We start from the raw sequence: 20,124 nt of genomic DNA on the forward strand, positions 1-20,124 counted from the left end.
TACAATTGCAACAGATCAGAAAGTACCAGGATTTGAGAGTAAAATACTGAGAAGGATACTTGGGGCAAAGTGGCAAGACAGAGTTACAAATAAAAGAGTAAGGGATATTACGAGAGTGGAACCAGTTGATGAGTATGTGAGACTGTCCTGCTGGAAATGGCTGGGGCACATATAAAGAAAAGATGGCAGTTTAATACAGGATGTGCCAGAGTGGACTGCTAGAGGAAGGAGAGGCAGAGGTATGCCGAGGGAAACATGGTTGAGGACAATGAAAAGAGAAGCAGGAGAGGAGTGTTGGTGGGACCTGAAGGAGATGGCAAGAGACAAATATTGGTGGAGAGAGTTCATCCAGGCCCTTTGCATCCCGTGGAGTGCCACAGGAAATGATTGATTGATTGATTGATGGCAACCAGCCTAACACACTACATCAGTAAACAGCACGACGGCCCACCCTTGATGTCCGTGTGTGCGCTAGAGACTGTCCAAGAAAGGGGAGATCACTGAAGTGTGACATGGGATGTTCTTACACAAGTCCTCATTACAGGCTACCCACATCAATGGCACAACACCATCTACTTTCGAAAATCAGGGATTTTACTGTACATTTTGACTGGACGGGTTTATGAAAAAGAAAAACTGTTCATATTTAAGGAAACATTAATGTATTTGATGGTGTATTGAAGGTTAAGTATACAAACATGTTTAGAATCAAATCAGCAGGCAATTCAAATTATAAGAAACAATAAACCACACAAAAATTATATAAGCTAGTAAGCTTAAATTTCTCATCACAAAGTTGCTTTGCCAGTTTTCTACAATTTATAGTGCTAGGTGTATGATAAACTGTGACATTTTGGAATACATCCCTCATTTATACTGAACTGAATGCTGCCTGTGCTGTATTCTAATATAATACAAAAGTGCACTGTACTCAATAAACCTCACTAGCTAACATTATTTTCCAGGCTAACCAAACTACCCATTGTGTTGAAGGGCATACTAACAGCAAAGGATGCCCTGCTGGGTCTGGAGGCTGGTGCGGCGGCCATATGGGTATCAAACCACGGCGCTCGCCGTGTGGATGGTGTGCCACCAACAGTAAGTATCTTGTAAAAGAAAACTTCACCATACAGTACAGAAATTTTTTGTTTTTGTTGCATTAAACTTTTGTTGCCACATCAGAACTATGGACGTCTTGGGCTTGGATCCTCAGTCAAGACATATCCGGCAAGAGTAACCAGTCACTCTCACAAGTGGTACGGTATTATGGGAAAGTAATTTTTACAGTAACACCTCGTTAAAATACACTCCAATTAATACATAAAGCCTCACTATAGTTACTTCTGCCTGTTACTGGAAACTTAATAATAACATATTTTCTTTTATTAGACTTTGTTCAATATAATTAATAATAAAAAAAATATGAATAATATTGTTATATCCCCGTCCCACACTGTCACAGGCTCCAACAGCAGTATTTCAGTATAGGAAGGACGTTGCCCGGTGCGTTGTTCTTCCTATGGTCAGCCTTTCGGTGTACAGTACTCAAGATCAGTCCTGGTGCCGTAAATAAACACTGGCTTCTTACGTTCACTGTATATATTTTCCAAAATAATTACACTTAATGTTTGCCAACTTCATTCCTTTCAAAAACACCGAAAATAAACAAACTTCACCAACTGCACTGACACTTAATGATTGCCAACAACACATCACTATTTTCACAAGTACCAAGGATATACAAACTTCACTGACACTTCACTACGCTTAATCCCTACAGGCCTGGATTCTTTCGACCGTAACCACATGAAAACATGTATATAGAGCCGATTTTTCGACTCTTACAGAAGTAAAAAGTGTTATACCCAAGGTTTAGAGCTTGAATTTATACACCTTTTGCCGCAAACCAGAGCATTCTTGACCAACTGGTTACTGAGCTATAACCTGTCAAAGATCGTCAAAAATTGACACTGGCAACCCTTGCAAATATATACTGTAGGGAGAGAAAAAAAAATTGCACCAACATTAATTTTGGTATTATTGAATGAAAGATCTTGATTTACACACCAGAAAATGTATACATCATTCTCATATTTCAAATGTGTATGTAGTAGCCACAGCAAGAAAGCAGCTGGAGGTGGAGGGAGTATGAAGGGGTGAAGGGGGAGAATGAGGGAGGAAGGTGGACGGAGGATGGTGGTGGGAGTGTGGCATGGAAAAATCAACTTTATAGAGCTGGTAGGAGAAGCAGAGTCCAGTCACAAGCGAGTGAGGGGAGAGGGAACGAAACGTTTGGGATAGAGGGAGGCGGGGACTCACTCCCCCACCATGGGTAGGGGCCTGGATCCTCCCCCCTCCCTACTCAGGACTTGATTCTCATTGGTTTGCATCGATATACGTCACAATCGGACCGAAGCCTAGTGTCCACAGTTTTCTACAAAGGCTCCTCTATCGATCCTATTAGACATCAAGCGAAATTCTGGAATACGATTGATCGATCCATGTAGAGCTTCAAGGGTTAAACTGAACTGAAAACCAACTGACGCTACTCTAGTCTCTTCCCCATCCTTATATAAGCTTGCATTGTTCTAGAATGATCTACATTTCTTCACAGTTCTCGTGGATTCCCAGGGAAGCACGGTTGCAACAGTTACCAACTCGGAGACATCCAAAGCATGCCAGAGTTTTCTTACATTACTTAACACTAAATTATTTTGAATACGAACTTAAATTAAATTACCAGTACATAATTTAACAAACAATCACATAAATAAAACATTATTGAAAAAAAAAAAGCACAAAAATTAATGTACAACTTACGAAATAACTCTGCCCATAATAGCAGGGTAACCGGCAACTCTGACTAGCAACGGTAAAATACCAGAAACATCGAGAAATGTCCATACTACCTAACTAGCAAATCCTGCTTCTCAACGCTACCCCCTCCATAGTCCTTTGTCATCCCAACAAAACTACACAATAATTACAAACATAAACCTTAATCATAATGAATCATCTAACTATAGACAAAATAATCCTTCAACTTATCAGGTCTTCTTCTCTGCAGCTTCCGATGATGTCCTTACTCCTCCACACAGTCCACATCTCTTAGAAGGTCATTTCTTCCCACAGGAAACTGTTACATTCCTTTTGCACTTTGGCTCCTTGGTCCTCCTCAACATCCTCAGCTGCAGGAGAGCACGATTCCTTGGAGAAGTCCTAGCTGTACTGTCCTAGCTGATGATACTGCCACAGACAATTCAAGTGTACCACCTTACGGTGAGATTTCCTGCCTCCCTGAATCCGATACGTTACTTCTGATAGGCGGTCCAACACAGTGTAAGGCCTGTCCCATGGGCTCTGCAGCTTCAGTGACTGTCCCTTCTTTCGCTGAGGATTGTATAACCAAACTTGGTCACCCTCTCCTAAAAACTTGAGGGCTCCTTGCACTTGATGATGTACCTCAGCCAGCCTTTCCTGAAGATGCTTTGCATAGCTGCAGGTGTTTATAGGCAGCTTTTCACCAGGTGGTCTTCCTATTAACAAGTCAATGGGTAAGTGTAACTCGTGGCCCAACATCAGTTTTCCAGAGTTGTAGCCAGTAGACACAGCAATTGCAGACCGATATGCCATCAACAACACAGGTAATTTTTGGTCCCATTCTGTTTGTCTCTCTACACAGTATTTGGCCAGTTCATGTCCAAGGGTCCAGTTGAATTTCTCCACCATCCCATCTGAGTGTGGCCTTAGTGAGGTCGTCCTGGTCTTCTTGATCCCCAATAACTTGCAGCACTCATGGAATACAGAGACTCGAATTTTCTACCCTGGTCTGAATGAAGCTCCTGTGCCATCCCGAAACGACAGAAAAACTGGTCAACCAACACCCGAGCAACAGTTGCAGCCTCTTGATTAGGGATAGCATAGGCTTCTGGCCACTTTGTAAAGTAGTCCATGGCGACATATATATACCGGTACCTTTTTCAGTGAGTGGCAGAGGTCCAGCAATGTCCGCTGCGATTCTTTCCATTGTTGCACCCACTTGGTACAGCTGGAGAGGGGCGCAACCATATTTCTTGGGTCTCTTCTTGGCACAACATGCATCACAAGCCAGACACCATTCCTCAACATCCAGACGCATGCCAATCCAGTAGAACCTCTGTTGCAGCCGACTTAAGAGTCTTCTCCACTCCCAGGTGCCCACTAGTTATGACACTCATCCAAGATCCCAGACCTCATTTTCTTCTGAACCACCAGTTGCCAATACTTGCTGATGCCATCGGGTATCTCCTACTGACGCTCTAGTACTTTGTTGTTCAAACGGAGAAGGTCCTGCTGACTCCAAAGCTCTTGGTCACAGGGCTTAAACTGGAAACTTCTTCCCAAGACAGCCGCACTGTACTCGGTTGCAGCCACTCTAGCACTGGTTGGAAGTCTGCATCCTCTTCAGGTCTTCATTTGTCACTGCAGTACACCTGCATTTCTTGCTATTATCTTCATTTTTATTACACTACCGTCACACTGGGTCACAGGGCCGACGGCTCAGGTTGTCATTGCCATGTACCCGCCGAGGACGGTGCTGTACCTCATAGTTGTGTTGGTCCAACTTCCTGAGCCAGCATGCCAATTGTCCTTTCAGATTTTTTAACGTCTTCAGCCACTTCAGTGTCACATGGTCTGTCCTGATGATGAAGTAGGACCCATACAAGTAGGGATGGAAGAGATCAAGGCTCTTCATCACTGCCAAGAGCTCCTTACAGGTCACACAGTAGTTCCGCTCTGGTGGGCTGAGCTTCTTGCTGTAATATGCCACCACATTTTTTTTTTTTTATGTGTTCGACTTTGGGCATAGGCTTCACAGCCTCCTATCATGGCCCAGCAGTCCTCCTACATACATACTCCTTGTCATCCTTCTTCTGTGACAGGACTCCACCAATACCATGGTCACTAGCATCACAGCCCAAGATGAATGGCGGATCCTAGTCTGGCTACGGCAATGCTGGAGAGTTTGCCAACCCATGCTTGAGTTCATCAAAGGCCTGAGACTATGCTGTCCATGCAAACTTCTGCCTTTTCCCCAACAGCTTGTGCAGAGGTGCAGCTATTGTTCCAAAGTCCTTGACAAAATGATGGTAGTAGGTACACAGGCCAAGGAAACTCTGTAGCTCCTTCACACAAGTTGGAACTGGCCAGTTTTCCACAGCTGCCACCTTCTCTGGGTCAGTACGGATGCTGCTCTTGCCTACAGTGTGTCCTAGGACCTAGGTACATTTCCTTCTGAAACAGGTAGCACTTCTTGGGGTTCAGCTTGGGGTGTGCTGCTCGGATCCTGTTCAACACCTCCGACAGCCTCTCCAATTCCTGGTTGAAAGTCCGTCCAAACACAATTACATCGTCCAGATGGATGAGAGCTGTTGGCCAGTGCAGGCCTTCAAGTATGGAATCCATGAGATGCTCAAAAGTAGCTGTGGCATTGCATAGTCCAAATGGCATCACTTTAAACTGTCATAAACTCCACCTGTATGAAAAGGCTGTCTTCTCCTTGTCCTTCTCTGCAACCTTGACCTGATGATATCCTGCCTTCATGTCTAGGGTTGAGAACCACTTGGCACCTGACAGAGCATCCAGGGTGTCATTAATTCTTGGCATGGGTTATGTGTCCTTCACTGTCACATCATTCACGGCTCGATAATCTATGCAACACCTTACTGAGCCATCCTTCATCCTTAGCAGAACCACTGTTGATGCCCAAGGATTGCTGGACTTTTGTATCACTCCTTTACCTCGGAGCTTCTCCATCACCTTCTCCATTTCTTGCCGCTGGGTTGGCGCCATCCTCCGTGCTGGCTGTTTAATTGGGCAGTGATCCCCAGTGTCTATACAATGCTCCACCAGATCTGTGCATCCCAGGTCTAGGTCTCCGGTAGAAAAGACATCAGCAAACATCATTAGCAGCTGCCTCAACTTAGCACTTGTGAGCCATCCAGGCATTGGTAACTCCTTGAAAACAGGTCTTGTAAGTGTTCTGACAGGTACCCATCATCCTTGACTATGCTCCTTTTACAAGCCTTTCTCTGATGCCACTCAGGGTCCACCGCCTGGCACAGTCCCAGAATTTCTCCCTCGTTGAGCTTCTGTGGCTCAGGGGAGAAACTGGCCACTACAACCGGCACTTCTCCTGTGCCTGTTTCCACAAAAGTTCACCCCACCATCACTCTGGCCTTCGTATTGCACCGTGCATCAGGCTCCACTACCCCTAGATAGCTGTCAAAAGTCACTCACCTTGCATTGGAGCAATGTTCTGATTTTGGATGTATAACTATAGTGCGGAGCAGCCTCACCTCACCACTAGAAATGGTACGTCTTACTGCTGTGACAGGAACCGACTTTCTTTGAACCTTCAACTTCATGGATCAGAAGTCCAGCTCACATCCCATGGACATCAAATAGTCCAGACCAAGAAGGCAAGGATCTTCCATCTCGGCTACATAGACTGGAAGCGTAGCCTCTTGCCCTGGCACTTCAATCCAGACATCCAAGGGTCTCCTCAGTTCTGCGATGTGCTCAGTTATGCCACACAATTGTTCTGGTGACGCAGGCAGATACCAATGATGTAACACATCAGGCCTCACAAAAGTCTGCTCTAAGGCCGAATCAATCACCAGGGAACACATCGTTCCATCTGTTCTTCCGTCTACTCACACATTGTCGATTGCAGTTCTCTTGCATTTTCTTGGTGGTGGGGCTCCTTGGGAAAGGCAAGCTGGTGGTTTCCCCTTCATGCCAGCCTCCACTAGTTTTCCACTTCTTTCTGGTCTTCTGCAGTCTTCATCTGATCCTCCTTTTTATTCTTCGGACACTCATAACTGAAGTGTCCCACCTCACTACATGTCCAACATGCCTTTGGTACACTTGTAGATTTCCTTCCAAACTCTGTTCTTGTTCCTTTCTCCATTTGTAACAGTCGTCCTTCTTGTGTCCCGGCTTCCTGCAGAACCAGTAACCTCCTCCTGTCTTCTCCTGTTCCCTATTCCACTTGTATCAGTCCTCTTTTCTATGTCCTGGCTCTTCACGGTGCCAGCAACTTCCTTTAATATATTTCCGCTTCACAAACCTGCCCCTTTCTTGCCTTGAATCCTGCACTACAACCTGATTGAAAAGTGGACGTACCGGACCTGACATAGGACTCAGATTCTAGAGCCCTGGCAAGAGCTTCTTGCATGCTTCTGGGTTGTGCCTGCTTCACTTGCACTTTCAACTCTGCACTATCAAGAGCATCGATGAACTGGTCTCTCAGAAGAATAACCTAGAGGTTAGGTGCTGCTCCAGGGTATGCCTTGTATGCGATACTCTCCAGGTCATGAGAAAGCTGCTGTAGGCATTCTCCTCGAACCCGTACACGGTTCTGGAATTTTGCTCTGTAAACCTTAGTCAGATACATGGTCCCATATCTGCACTCCAGCACTTCCACCATGGACTGATAACTGTTCCTCTCCTCTACTGACATCTGGCCCAGAATTTCCATTGCAGCACCTTTATGGGTAGTAGCAAGCTGCACTTCCCTCTGCGTATCATCCCAACCATTCTGATCAGCAAGTAGATAGTAGTGTGATGAGTAAGATTGGAAGTTTAGAGCATGAAGTGCTTGAGAGGGTACAACAAGGAAGAAAAGTTGCTGGTTCCTTGAAAGTAGTGATAAGAAACAGGTAAGTGAGCATGGAAGTAAAAAAGTTACTACATAACAGTACTGTGATACCAACTCTAACATATGGAAAGCTTGGACCTTGTTGGAGGGACAGAAGTCAAGAGTGAGAGCATTGGAAATGAGTTATTTGAGAGGAGCATGTGGAGTAGCATGGAGAGACAGACTGAGAAATAAGGATGTGAAGGAGCATTGTGGTGTGGATATGGATGTGATAGGAAGCGTTAGGAGAAACACACTGAGGTGGTTTGGCCATGTAGAGAGGATGCAGAGTGAGAGACTGACGAGGAGAGTGTGTGTGAGTGAGGTAGAGGGGGAGAGGGAAGGGGAGGCCGAGGATGAGATGGCGGGATGGAGTGGAGAGGTATACGAGAGAAGGAGGTGTGAGCTGGGAGCAGGCCAGTGAAATGGCGACATGGAGGCGATTTGTTTGTGGCCATCCCTTACGGGATTAATGCGTCTGGCAATAGATAGATAGAAGTAACTCTGTGCACGGTAAGCTTCCCAAGATACTCCACCATCAGATTCCTGAGGTTTCTTCTTGGTTGGACCCCTATTATAGCCATGCACTTCAGTGGTTTGGGGCCTAAAAACTGGGGCATCATAATTAAGTCGAGGACTTAAAACTTCTGCATTCTGCTTATTCAACCCTGTAATGCTACCTTAAGATGCCTGGGATACGTCAAGATTAACCATACACTGTCCCTTCTTTCCAAATGCTCCCTGTACACTAACCTGAGGCTCAGCAGTGCAATATTTCTCTACACTCTACAGCCTCAATTTTCTCAAAAATTATCTTCACATGGTCGACTTTATGCTGCAGCTGGTTAATGACATGCTGTCTGAACTCTGTCACTATTTCCTCACTAACTGACTTCAACACTCAGAAGGCACTCTGTACATTATTGCTTACCTCATACTTCTGCTGCTGTAGCTCAGCATATACTTCCTCCTTCAATTGTTTCTGTTCTTCCTTCATTTCCCCCATGAAAGCATCTAACTGTTCTTGCATCCTCAGTTGTAGTTCCCTCTGTTGCTCCTGCAATGGCTCTTGAAGTCATTCATATCGTTCTTCGCATTGTGCCTCTAATTGTTCTTTGAGTTCTTTTTGTCCCTCAATCTGTGCCTGTAGTCATTCTATGCTTGTAGTTGGACACCTTGTGCTTGTAATTGGACATTATGTGCTTATAATTGCTCTTTATGCTCTTTCTGTCCTTCATTCTGAGCTTGCAATAGCTTCATGATTGATGCCAGACATGCGTCTTCTTGTCTAGCTTGGGCTCTGGTCTGTACATCTTTTGCTTCCATGTCGAAGGTTAGACTCTCTGCCGCACTTACATTATCCACACTCCTGACACCACTGTTACGTCCCCATCCTACACTGCCACAGGCTCCAACAGTAGTAGTTCAGTATAGGAATGACGTTGCCCAGTGAGTTGTTCTTCCTATGGTCAGCCTTTCGGTTTACAGTACACAAGATCAATCCAGGCATAGTAAATAAACAATGGTTTCTTAAGTTCACTGTCTATATTTTCCAAAATTTTTACACTTAATGCTTGCCAACTTCACTATTTTCACAAACACCGAAGATACACAAACTTCTCAAGCTGCACTGACAATGCTTGCCAACAACACTTCACTATTTTCACAAGTACCAAGGATATACAGACTTTACTCTGACACTGCACTACACTCAAACTGAACTGAAAACCGACTGACCCTGCTGTAGTCTCTTCCCCATCCTTATAAAAGCTTGCATTGTTCTAGACTGATCTACATTTCTCCACAGTTCTGGTGTATTCCCAAGGGAGCACGGTTACAAAACTTACCAACTCGGAGACGTCCAAAACATGCCAGAGTTTTCTTACATTACATAACACTGTAAATTACTTAGTATACAAACAAATTAAATTACCGGTACATAATTTAACAAGCTGTCACATAAATAAAACATTACTGAGAAATAGAGCAGAACAATAAATGTACAACTTATGAAATAACTACGCTCACAATAGCAGGCTAACTGGTAATTCTGACTCGTAACGGTAAAATACCAGGAACATTGAGAAACGTCCAGACTACCTAACTGGCAAATCCCGCTTCTCAACAATATTCAGTTGTGCTAACTTGACTTTTACACATATTATGCTTCGTTAATATTCAGATGCATTTCCTTCAGCATTATTTACTTTGCTGTTCCTAACTGAAACACTAGTTAGTATGGTAAATCTAATATTGAAAATTCACATCTACTAACAATTCACCATGAAAGAATTGCAAAACATTAAGTAGCTGGACTGTGAGGAAACTTACCCCTTGAATATGAATGGCGTCCTTTTTATTTAAGTCTAGTTGCTATCAGATGATTTTATGTAACCTGGGAAAGCCCTCGTACTGAAGAGGTTTATTAAGGCTATTTCTATGAAAAGCCAAATAAAACTGTCAGAAGGCAAGAATATGATGAAAAAGACATCTGAAATCATTAAATATCTTCCCAAATCAGATAGAAGCCCTGCCTGAAATAGTCAAGGCTGTGGATGGTCGGTGTGAGGTGTATGTTGACGGGGGATTTTCTTCAGGCACACACATCTTTACAGCTCTTGCCCTTGGTGCTCAAATGGTACGTACTGCACCGTTCTTTTTATCTCTCACTTTCTTGAAATCAATAAATCTTCATCTTCATTATCATCCTAACTCTTACTCCCACCTAAAAAGATGAGATGGGGTACAAACCAACAAATACTAGAGAGGCACTCAGAGAGCGCATACCTCCGCCAATGTCGGATCCAGATCCGCCCCCAAATTTTAAGAATTCTTTCTTGGCCCATGGCCCACCCGTCCACATAATTTCATTGAAATTCATTTAGAACTTTTGGAGATACTGTTCCGTAGGACCCGGAACCGCCCCCAAATTAATCAATTGTGTCTTGGCCTATGGTCCACCCTTCCACAAACTTTCATTGAAAATTATTGAGACTTTTGGAGATATGGTGTGAACAAACAAACAAATAATTCCGGATCACAGCCAAAATTTAATCGATTGTTCATTGGGCCATACCCAAACCCTCCAAAAATTTTCAGCAAAATCCTTTCATAACTTTTTGAGTAATCCTGCTAACTGAGACAGACAGACAGACAGACAAATAAACGCGGGCTAAAACTTACACCTAGCGGAAGTAAATAAAGCACAAAAGTGTGAAGACTATAACAGAATGCCATGACACCAAGCCACTACCCCAACATAACTTGAGTATATACTAAAGAGCCCCAAGATAAATAGATAGAAGAGAGGTAGATAGACAGATATTACTTCGCATATTTTCTTCACAGATGCAATTTACATACAAGTAAATCATACAATACAAAGAACCAATACTCTCAGGAATTACTAAATTACAGCAATAAGAGCTAATATGTATGTGTGCAGGTGTTCCTCGGGCGTCCGCTGTTGTGGGGGCTGACATGTGAGGGTGAGGAAGGGGCTTATAACATCCTGAATATCTTACAACAGGAGCTGGACTCGACCATGGTACTCTCAGGTAAATATGTCATCATGGTATAGTTGCAGACTGTATCACTTCACTTTATGATGAAACAAATCTGAAACTTACCTAACATTCTGGAAAAGTTGTTTGGGTTCCGAAGTTTATAATTACTACAGTTCTTAGTTTCAATAATCATTGTTCACTCTCTGTCATTTAACATATAACGGATGCCATTTTTAACTCTGGCCTACACTATAAGTGCAGACTGATTTAAATATATATAAACCATCTATACTGCTATAACATAATCTCAACACTCAGCATATAATGCATGCAGCCTGATACCTCCTACAGCACAGCAGGAGGAGGATTTTTTTTTTTTTTTTTTACTTGCCCGACTCTGGGTAAAGGCTTCAGGGCCAATTTCTTGTGGGGCAGTGACCTATGGCACAGTAGTCCTCCTACACCTCCACATGTCACCACTTCGGCTCTAACACCCACCATCCAAACTGAATACATGCTAGGGCTGTCTCATACAGGACTGGTGTACTGGTATTAGCGGGGGTATTTTTACGACATGTCGGCAGGTCATCTCGAAGATCAGGAAAGTCTGTTTTTGGGAAATTCAAACCCTTAAACTGTTCCCTGCCCCAGCCGGGATTCGATTCTGGGTCCATTAGTACTGCAGGCCACCTCTCTACCGATTCAGCCACCGTTGTTTTGTCTCCCCTGATTCATAGCCCCAAAGAAACAGAGTACTACTCTGCATACCACTAACTCAGGTACCGTACACCTAATGACAGTAGCTAGTCTACATACATTAGATACTGGCAAGCAGTTCTACTATATATAACCCAGACATGGTACCTGGACACATTCAAAGTTACATTACAGATGACTTTGCTCGTGAACTGCTTATGCTCCTGACAAGACCCATAACCTTTTTCCAACACACAGTACAATAAGCTTACTGTATATCACTAACAAAACAGTGCAGTAATCTAACAAATTTTACCCACAGGTTGTGCTACAGTGAAGGACATTACAAGGGACATGGTTATTCGTAAAGAGTATTACTCACGTCTCTGAAACAGCACACATTGTTTTAAAAAAGTACTGAACCTATACTGAAGACAGTCAGATTTTATCACAACGAAATCCACATACAGCATCAAAGTACGTTTGCGTCTCCTACCTCTATTTTATCACAAAATTCATTAACACTTGAACGGTATATAGTGGATTTAGGTGTATATTATAATTTATCTGTGGATGATAAATACACATTTCGTCACTACATCTTATTCAAGCATCTATGAATCCTGCAATAAGAAAGAGGAAGGAGAGGGAAACAAACTTTAGTATATGACCGTACAATGAACTCGTCGGACCTGTTTTTGTCGCTAAGAGGCCTCACTATCACCTCTTCCTTGGGAATATACTTTGCATAGTACATAAGATATTCTCTTGCATCGATGTAAATCGTACAAGTACTTTTATAAAATCAGCTATTTGTATCAAAACATTTTACATGCCACACCTTAATATTCTTTCACATCTACTTTAGTCATACCGTAATGAAATCAACAAGGCTTGAATAAATATTACAAACAAGAACACTAAAATGGTGTATGACAAAACAAACTGTAAATAACGAGGTACGTCTCTTAAGCTAATAACAACATGAGCAAAGGTGTACCGAACGCCGCATGTTGAAAACGGAGAAAAACGCAGTTAAAGTTGCATAACTTTCAAAATGCCATAACTTTGGAACTAGTGAATATTTTTTAATGTTTTTTTTTTTCTTTTTTCTTTTTTTTTTTAGCTTGAAGTGTTCCTGAGTTTCTTGCTAATGTTTTGTGCCCTCATCTCTGGCCTCCTCGCTCTTTTTCTGTTATGAGAAGGACCAGCAGCTTTTTGCTCACTACTAGAGTCACTCATGTTCTCGAGACAATTAGAAAAAACACTAAAACAGCTCTGAAAATAGCCAGTTAATCCAGGCAGTGTTCTAGGCCGCCTGGTAAACAAAAAACTGCATCACATGGCAACTGATTCCCAGACGACAGTTGCCAATGTCTTGCTGAGCTCTCTGCCTTTCCCATTTTCTCTACATTATGGCTAACTTACCCTTAAAATCATGCAGTTTTATGCTAAAATATTCCATTATGTTAGAATAATGGTACAATAATTAATAATGCCATGAAAAAAATGCATGACTGTGAGCATAAAGAAATGCTAACATCTGGTAACACCAGACAACACGTTGCTGGGAGGCACTTCGTACATTCTGTGACCAGCATGAAGGCTTGTCGATCCACTGAGGTGAAGCGGCCAGTGAGACTATGTTACAGAAAGGGAATTTGAACCCTAATGCCAGTTGCTTTCTGTACCTCGTGGTTGCTTTCCAGATCAAAGAGGGTTTGGGCTACCTACTGGTATACTTAACTCGGTTTCGCTTGCAGTGGCGCTCGGTACACTATGTTATTAGGGGCCTCATATGATCTGAGGGGTCAATCAATACATTTCCAGTGTTGGTGTTTCTTTTACAGTATATATGTTTTAGTACTAATACAGGTATAAGAATATTCCACAGTACTATAAATCTTGTATTACAATTCAGTAGCCAAATACATGGCATTATACCAGATATTTTTGCACCACAGTCTACATTTAGAGTGTTTCTGTTATCGAATTCAGTAAAATTATGTATAAAACAATACAATTTAGAGAAACTGTTCTGCAAGTCTCCTTTCAGTGTATTTACTGGAAACAGTGTTTACACTTCATCACCATCATAAAGAATTTCCCCCCCCAACTACGCGTGTTATAAGGTAGGATCAAGAAACCGTGGAAAAGAAAGCATAAAACAAAGCGCAAGAATTCAGTGTCTAGATTACTGGTTCTCAAACTGGGAGCCATTGCCCCCAAGGGGGCCACAGCGGGATTTTCGGGGGGCCAAAGTGGGCTAGTGTAAGTAGTAAACAAGAGTGTGTCTGTGAAATCACAAGTTCTCTTGCCATTGCACACAATATGTTTATATGAATCTGGTTTCTCCACCTTTCTCCACATGAAAAGTAAAAGCCGAAACTGGTTGGATGTGCACCCAGATATGAGATGTGCGTTATCAGTGGCTCAATCTTGACTCAGTTGAATGACTGAAAGCAAACAGTGTTATCCGTCCTGTCGATGTGTTACAAAATATGCATTCTGATTGATGATTGTAAGCATTAAAATAAATGGACAGCACCAAAACTGTTTTTTTTTTTTCTTTTTTCATCATTATTTATGAGGATGAGAGTAAACTGAAAGGGGGCCACGAGGATGTTAAGATCCCCACAAGTGGACAATGAAGTGAAAAAGTTTGAGAATCGATGATCTTGATATACTGTATATCCCAACATGTCCCAGACTTAACGTGAAGAACTATATGGTGTGGCCCAAAGAAAGAGAAAACTGTTGTTATATTCGAGGGATTAAGAAGCCTCTCTGAATCATTAATTATGAGATTCTGAATTAGCTCACCAAACAAAAAATAAACAAATACATAAGCAAAATAACTCTTCAAACATTATCACAATGAAAGAATTCAAGGATATTATTTTGATCCCTTCACTACAAGAGATTCATCCTCAACAAAGAAGAAAATATAGATATCTTTGCAGGGACAGAATGAGATAGAAATATTATTGAAGTAAAAAGGAGATATTCTGATTCTTTCACTACAGAAGGTCCATCCTTAGCAGCAAAACAAAAATGCAGTGAAAAAACTGAAACAAAATTAATAACAGCAGTAAAAGGATACAGTTGTAATGAAGGGGTAAAACACACACACACACACACACACACACACACACACACACACACACACACCTGCCACTTTGTTTTTACACCATCTTCTACATAAAAACTGATTATTTTGCACTTACTGGTGTAGGGATGTCTCTGCAGCGGGTGTATGTGGGGTGTATGGAGTGTATGGTTCCTGCAACTCTGACTCTGGGATCATGAGTGTCATGGGGGGAGCATCATATTCAGGAGGAGGTTCATCCATACGGATGTGCTTCCCTCCTCAACGCAACATCTTGTCAGAAAACGAAAAAAAAAAAAAAATCAGCGCTGATATCTATCTTTTACTACAACCAAACACCTCAGTCTCGGAGGGGGTGGCCACAAACAGACCCCGAGTCACCATGTTTTGTGCAATCAAGCTGTCTTCCCTGCCTCTCGCCACTCTCATTCATATACCTTTCCACACGGTCCATTCACATAACCCTCAGTTTACTTCTTCGTGTCAGCGTATACAGGCAGTTCTCATTCACATAACCCTCAGTCTCCTTCTCCCTCTGAATCATCATATACAGGCAGTTCTCATTACGAGTACCTGTATGTATAAGGAAAGAACCAGATTTGATTAACAGATATATTCATTTTGTAACTGAACAGTAAATAACTGGAATGTATTACCTCAGTATGTAGTGGATTCGAAATCATTTTTGGAATCTGAGAGAAATTTCGATAAAGTTTGATGTACTCGCTCGTTTTGTATCGCTTTGAAAGGCTCCAATATGTTGGTATGCGCTGGCCTTGGCCACCTAATGATGGCTCTCCAAGCTGCCTGATCTCTGACAGCCTCCTTAGAATTCAGCCCCTTATCCTTGGGGACACACTTAGTGATCTCATGCCAGATCTTTTTCTGTTTACCTGTGGCAACCTACCCATAAGGTTAATACTTCTCATTTTCTGCACCCAGTTGTCATTTCCCGTCCTCACCGCATTCCCAAGCCATCTCAATCTACCTCTCCTCACACAACACCAGTACTATACATTCCAGTCCCATCCTACCTCTTGACTCTTCCATCGTAAACCTAGCCCCGTCAGGCCTCGCACTCAAGGACATGCTGAACATCCACCTAATCATTGTCATTTCTGTACATTTCAGCCTGCGAATATCCTCTTCCTTTACTGACCAGGTGTCACTACCATACAGCATTACACTCCTAACAAATGCCGCATACAAAGATCCTTAGCATTAAGGAACAGCCCTATCAATGTCAAGAGAGGCTATAGCCCTCTGAACTTCTTTCAACCATTCCTCACTCTAGCCAAAGAGCTAGCTCCAGCCTCACCTCCAGCACATAATATGTCTCCCAAACAACAGAACTCTTCCACACAGAACAAGATCAATCATTTCAAGCCAGACAGTCTCCACATGCTCTCCCCGACAAATGAAATCAGCATTATCTTGCATCTACCTCTAATACTACTACATCTCTTATGCACCCACTTTTCACAAACACTGCACAAGATGGAATTACTTCCCATGCCCTGGCGGCAAACCGCACATGGCCACTCTCTCTCTTCTTCGATAGTACCACCAGCAGCCCTAGATATCATAACCTTTAATTTATCAGCATTTACTCTAAAGCCCTTGTGCCCTATACCATCTCTCCTTTTCCTAAAACTTTCCTCCGCCTCCCTTTCACTCGCAGCATATAACACCAAATCATAGCATACAACATCTTCCACGAAAGTCCATTTCTGAAGTCATGTGAGAGGGCTTCAAGCACCATGATAACAAAGGGCTCAAGACTGACCACTGATGCACACCAACATTCCCAGGAAACCCATCACTCAAATTTCCATTCACTTTTGCCTGGGTGCAAGCACCCACATACATAGCCACAGCCACTCTAACCTGCCACTCCTCGATCCCAAGTTTTCTCATTGTCCACTTCACCACCTCCCTAGGGACTATGTCAAAGGCCTTCTCCAAATCAACAAAAACAAAGTGAAGGTCCCTCTTCTTTCCTATATATTTTTCCTGAAGCTGTCAAACAATGAATATGGCATCAGTAGTCCCTTTGCTTGGCATAAACCCAAATTGCATCTCATCAATATTCTCATTCTCAAATCGAACCTTCTAGCAATCTCTCCATTACCTTCATTATTTGGTCCGAAAGATTTATGCCTCTATACTTTCCTCCTTCTTGGGCATCACCCTTCCCCATGTACACATTTACAATCACACTCTTCAGCTAATAATCTGGGGCAACACAGTCATATATAATCGTATTTATCAAGTCAGTAAACAACCCCACTCCTGTATCTCCTGAGGCTTTCAGCATTTCAGCAATCAACCCAGACACAGCTGTCGCCTTCCCCACGTGCATCCTGCTTATTGCCCTGTTCACGGTAGCCATATATATATATATATATATATAGAGAGAGAGAGAGAGAGAGAGAGATGCCGCACGAGGAGGGAAAACGTGTGTCCGCTTGGCCGTCGTGTTGGAAAGGTCGAGCGCACGTCGTCTGCTATGGTCTGCTCTAAAATTGTACAACCTTTAAATTCTCTGTAGTGCCACAGTGTTACACTAACAAGCGAACAATTGGCATCGGACAGCAGGGAATAACTTTTGATGGGTAAGTATAAACAATTTATACTATAAAACCAATACAAACGTTATATAGCCCAGCACTGCTCAGACTGATGCATCCAGACGTGCAGTACTTCCATACTGAGTTTAGCTGTAATATAAACAAACTAGTTAGTGAGAATGTTAGCTGATCTTATAACGTTTCACAGTACCACAGTGCAGTAAATTCTGTTTCACTAAGGTACTCAGCGTACAGTACCGTACTCAGATTCTCATGTACTGAGTCACGTGACTACAGGAACGCACAATGGTTAGGCAATGGTCAAGAAAGCCCTTGCTACCTCACTTTCGTTTTTTTTTTTTTTTTGCAATTTTTTGATGGGATGGCACTGTGTAAACATTATGGAAGCAAAATTTGAGTATGGTGCATAAGTCAGAAATGTATTTACTCCAGGAAAGCAATGTTGGGTCTCAGGAGTGTATTTTCTGGTGAAATGACTACCCTAACACAACCTAACCATCTATAAGCCTAACAATTTCAGATGTTCAGTATTTCATATATATATATATATATATATATATATATATATATATATATATAAGTGTGTAATACCCGGAATTTTTATCCATCCCACCGTTATTGTTCATCCAGTGTAATGCTCGATATTTATAATCTTACCTGTTGTTGGTACTGATCAACTCATCCATGGATAATACAAGTGGTACTCGACTTAGTATAGCAGAAGGTAAATATTTATGAAAAAGAAAGAATTGTGGTAGCGTTTGTAGTTTTTGGCCGAGCATAGATTTAGTTAGTACCACGGGTGGTCGTCGTTCCCTCAGCGAAGGAATCTTGAATTGGAAGGGGAGTGAATTTGGCTTGAGGACATAATTTCCTTGATTAGGTACACCAATAAAAAGAAAATGATATATACTTTACTTTAATAACTTGATGCTAGTTTCCACATTTTTAATTACATGGCCCTTTTTAGTATGAGAGAAGATTGTACATTAAAACCTGGTTTGGATGATCATTCCTCTAACATTATTACCAGACGAAACAATTTGATACATACCAACGATTTATGAGGTTATTGTACTTTACTTTCTTTTTGTCAGTTACTCTTGGGCTCAACAATAGCCTCAAGCCAGGGACCTTTTTACGAGCATGGGCTATGTGTTCGGGCTGGCATAGCCTCGAACCAATAAGAATGATTACTCGTGTTCATTTTCATCCATATAATATACTATCAGGTAATTCTCTAGAATCCAATATCAGTTCAGGACTATTTACAGTTCATAATCATCACTGCTATATAATCACTAAAAAAAACATAATCACTCGGGCTTGTTTAGCCTCGAGGAATAATTCAGCAAAAAACATAATCACTAAGAATTCATAATCACTCGGGCTTGTTTAGCCTCGAGGTACTATTCAAACATTGGATAATCATTAAGAATACATAATCACTCAGGCTTGTTTAGCCTCGAGGTTCATTTCAAAAATTACATCATTGCTCACAGTCACTGAGTTCCCTTCCACGCTCCTAACTTCCTTAGTTACAAGAAAGAAAACGGTTAATGGTTTTGAATTTCGCTCTTCCGTTACCAGATTACATAACTTTCAAATTTCTATTTCTTATTTACAAAATAAAATTCACTTGATAGATCAATAATACTGTTACAATTACATTAGGTTTATATAATAATTCATGGATAGTGTAATGTGTGCATGCTCAAGTCTTTGGACAATACTATGGGAAGGCGTCATGTTCACACTGACGTCGCCGGAGTCTGTGGACTGAACAAACGTCCATTATATACGACGTCTGGGGCTCGAGTGACTATGTTAAACTCTCAACAATATTACTTCATATAGTCCATGACAAGTATGGATTAAACAAAGAAAAAGAGGGGGAGGAAGAAAAAATGTGGACGGCTCATCTGAACAAACATCCATTATATACGACGTCTGGGGCTCGAGTGACTACGTTGGGCAGTGTAGCGACGCCACTGCCAACTCAAATGAGGTGGTGTTTTTGAAATATGGTGGGTTTCAATTCTCTTTACAATTTATTTAGCAGTGCACCCATGACGCCAGGACTTTTGATTGAATTGGGGAAAATTTGGGATTTATTCCTTACTTAATTTAGTTACTGATTTTATCACTATCTCACTTTGAATCTGAGAGCAGCTTATGCCATCTAGTGACGGCCAAGACAAACGGGACCTTTAAATCCTCACAAATGACATTATTTAGGCCTTTTGGACTGTTAATCTTACATATTTGGGTTCTAGCAGCTTCATTAGTAAACACTTCACAACTAGGTTACGGAAAGAATTGTATATTCATCATTATTCTGTTTAAGGTTTAAACTCGGCGCCCAACAACGACAAGAAAAGTTGCGCGTATCTGTGATTCGTTACTCGATCAGACAGGGGGAATTCCCATAGCTCAACAGCCACAATTACATCACCCACTGCATAGATACAGAGATACATATATATAAAAAATAAAGTTAGCCCTACATTAATCATTAACATATGAACTACTACTTAGGAC

At 42.0% G+C, this 20,124-nt stretch overlaps 1 protein-coding gene across 1 annotated transcript in view; it reads left to right on the top strand.

Annotated features, from left to right (window-relative positions):
• LOC145396150 (uncharacterized) overlaps positions 1-12,290 on the top strand; it is a 37,626-nt gene extending 25,336 nt beyond the window's left edge. Inside the window, exons 6-9 of the mRNA XM_080269594.1 lie at positions 966-1,098; positions 10,203-10,319; positions 11,127-11,238; positions 12,206-12,290. Of these exons, the coding sequence (XP_080125720.1) occupies positions 966-1,098; positions 10,203-10,319; positions 11,127-11,238; positions 12,206-12,273 (430 nt within the window). The 3' untranslated portion in view covers positions 12,274-12,290. The remainder of the gene's footprint in view (positions 1-965; positions 1,099-10,202; positions 10,320-11,126; positions 11,239-12,205) is intronic.
• The last annotated feature ends 7,834 nt before the right edge of the window (positions 12,291-20,124 follow it).

Source organism: Coenobita brevimanus, chromosome 4 (assembly GCF_032717465.1).
Source record: "Coenobita brevimanus isolate Jiangsu-jjx chromosome 4, ASM3271746v2, whole genome shotgun sequence".
Classification (NCBI taxonomy): domain Eukaryota; kingdom Metazoa; phylum Arthropoda; class Malacostraca; order Decapoda; family Coenobitidae; genus Coenobita; species Coenobita brevimanus.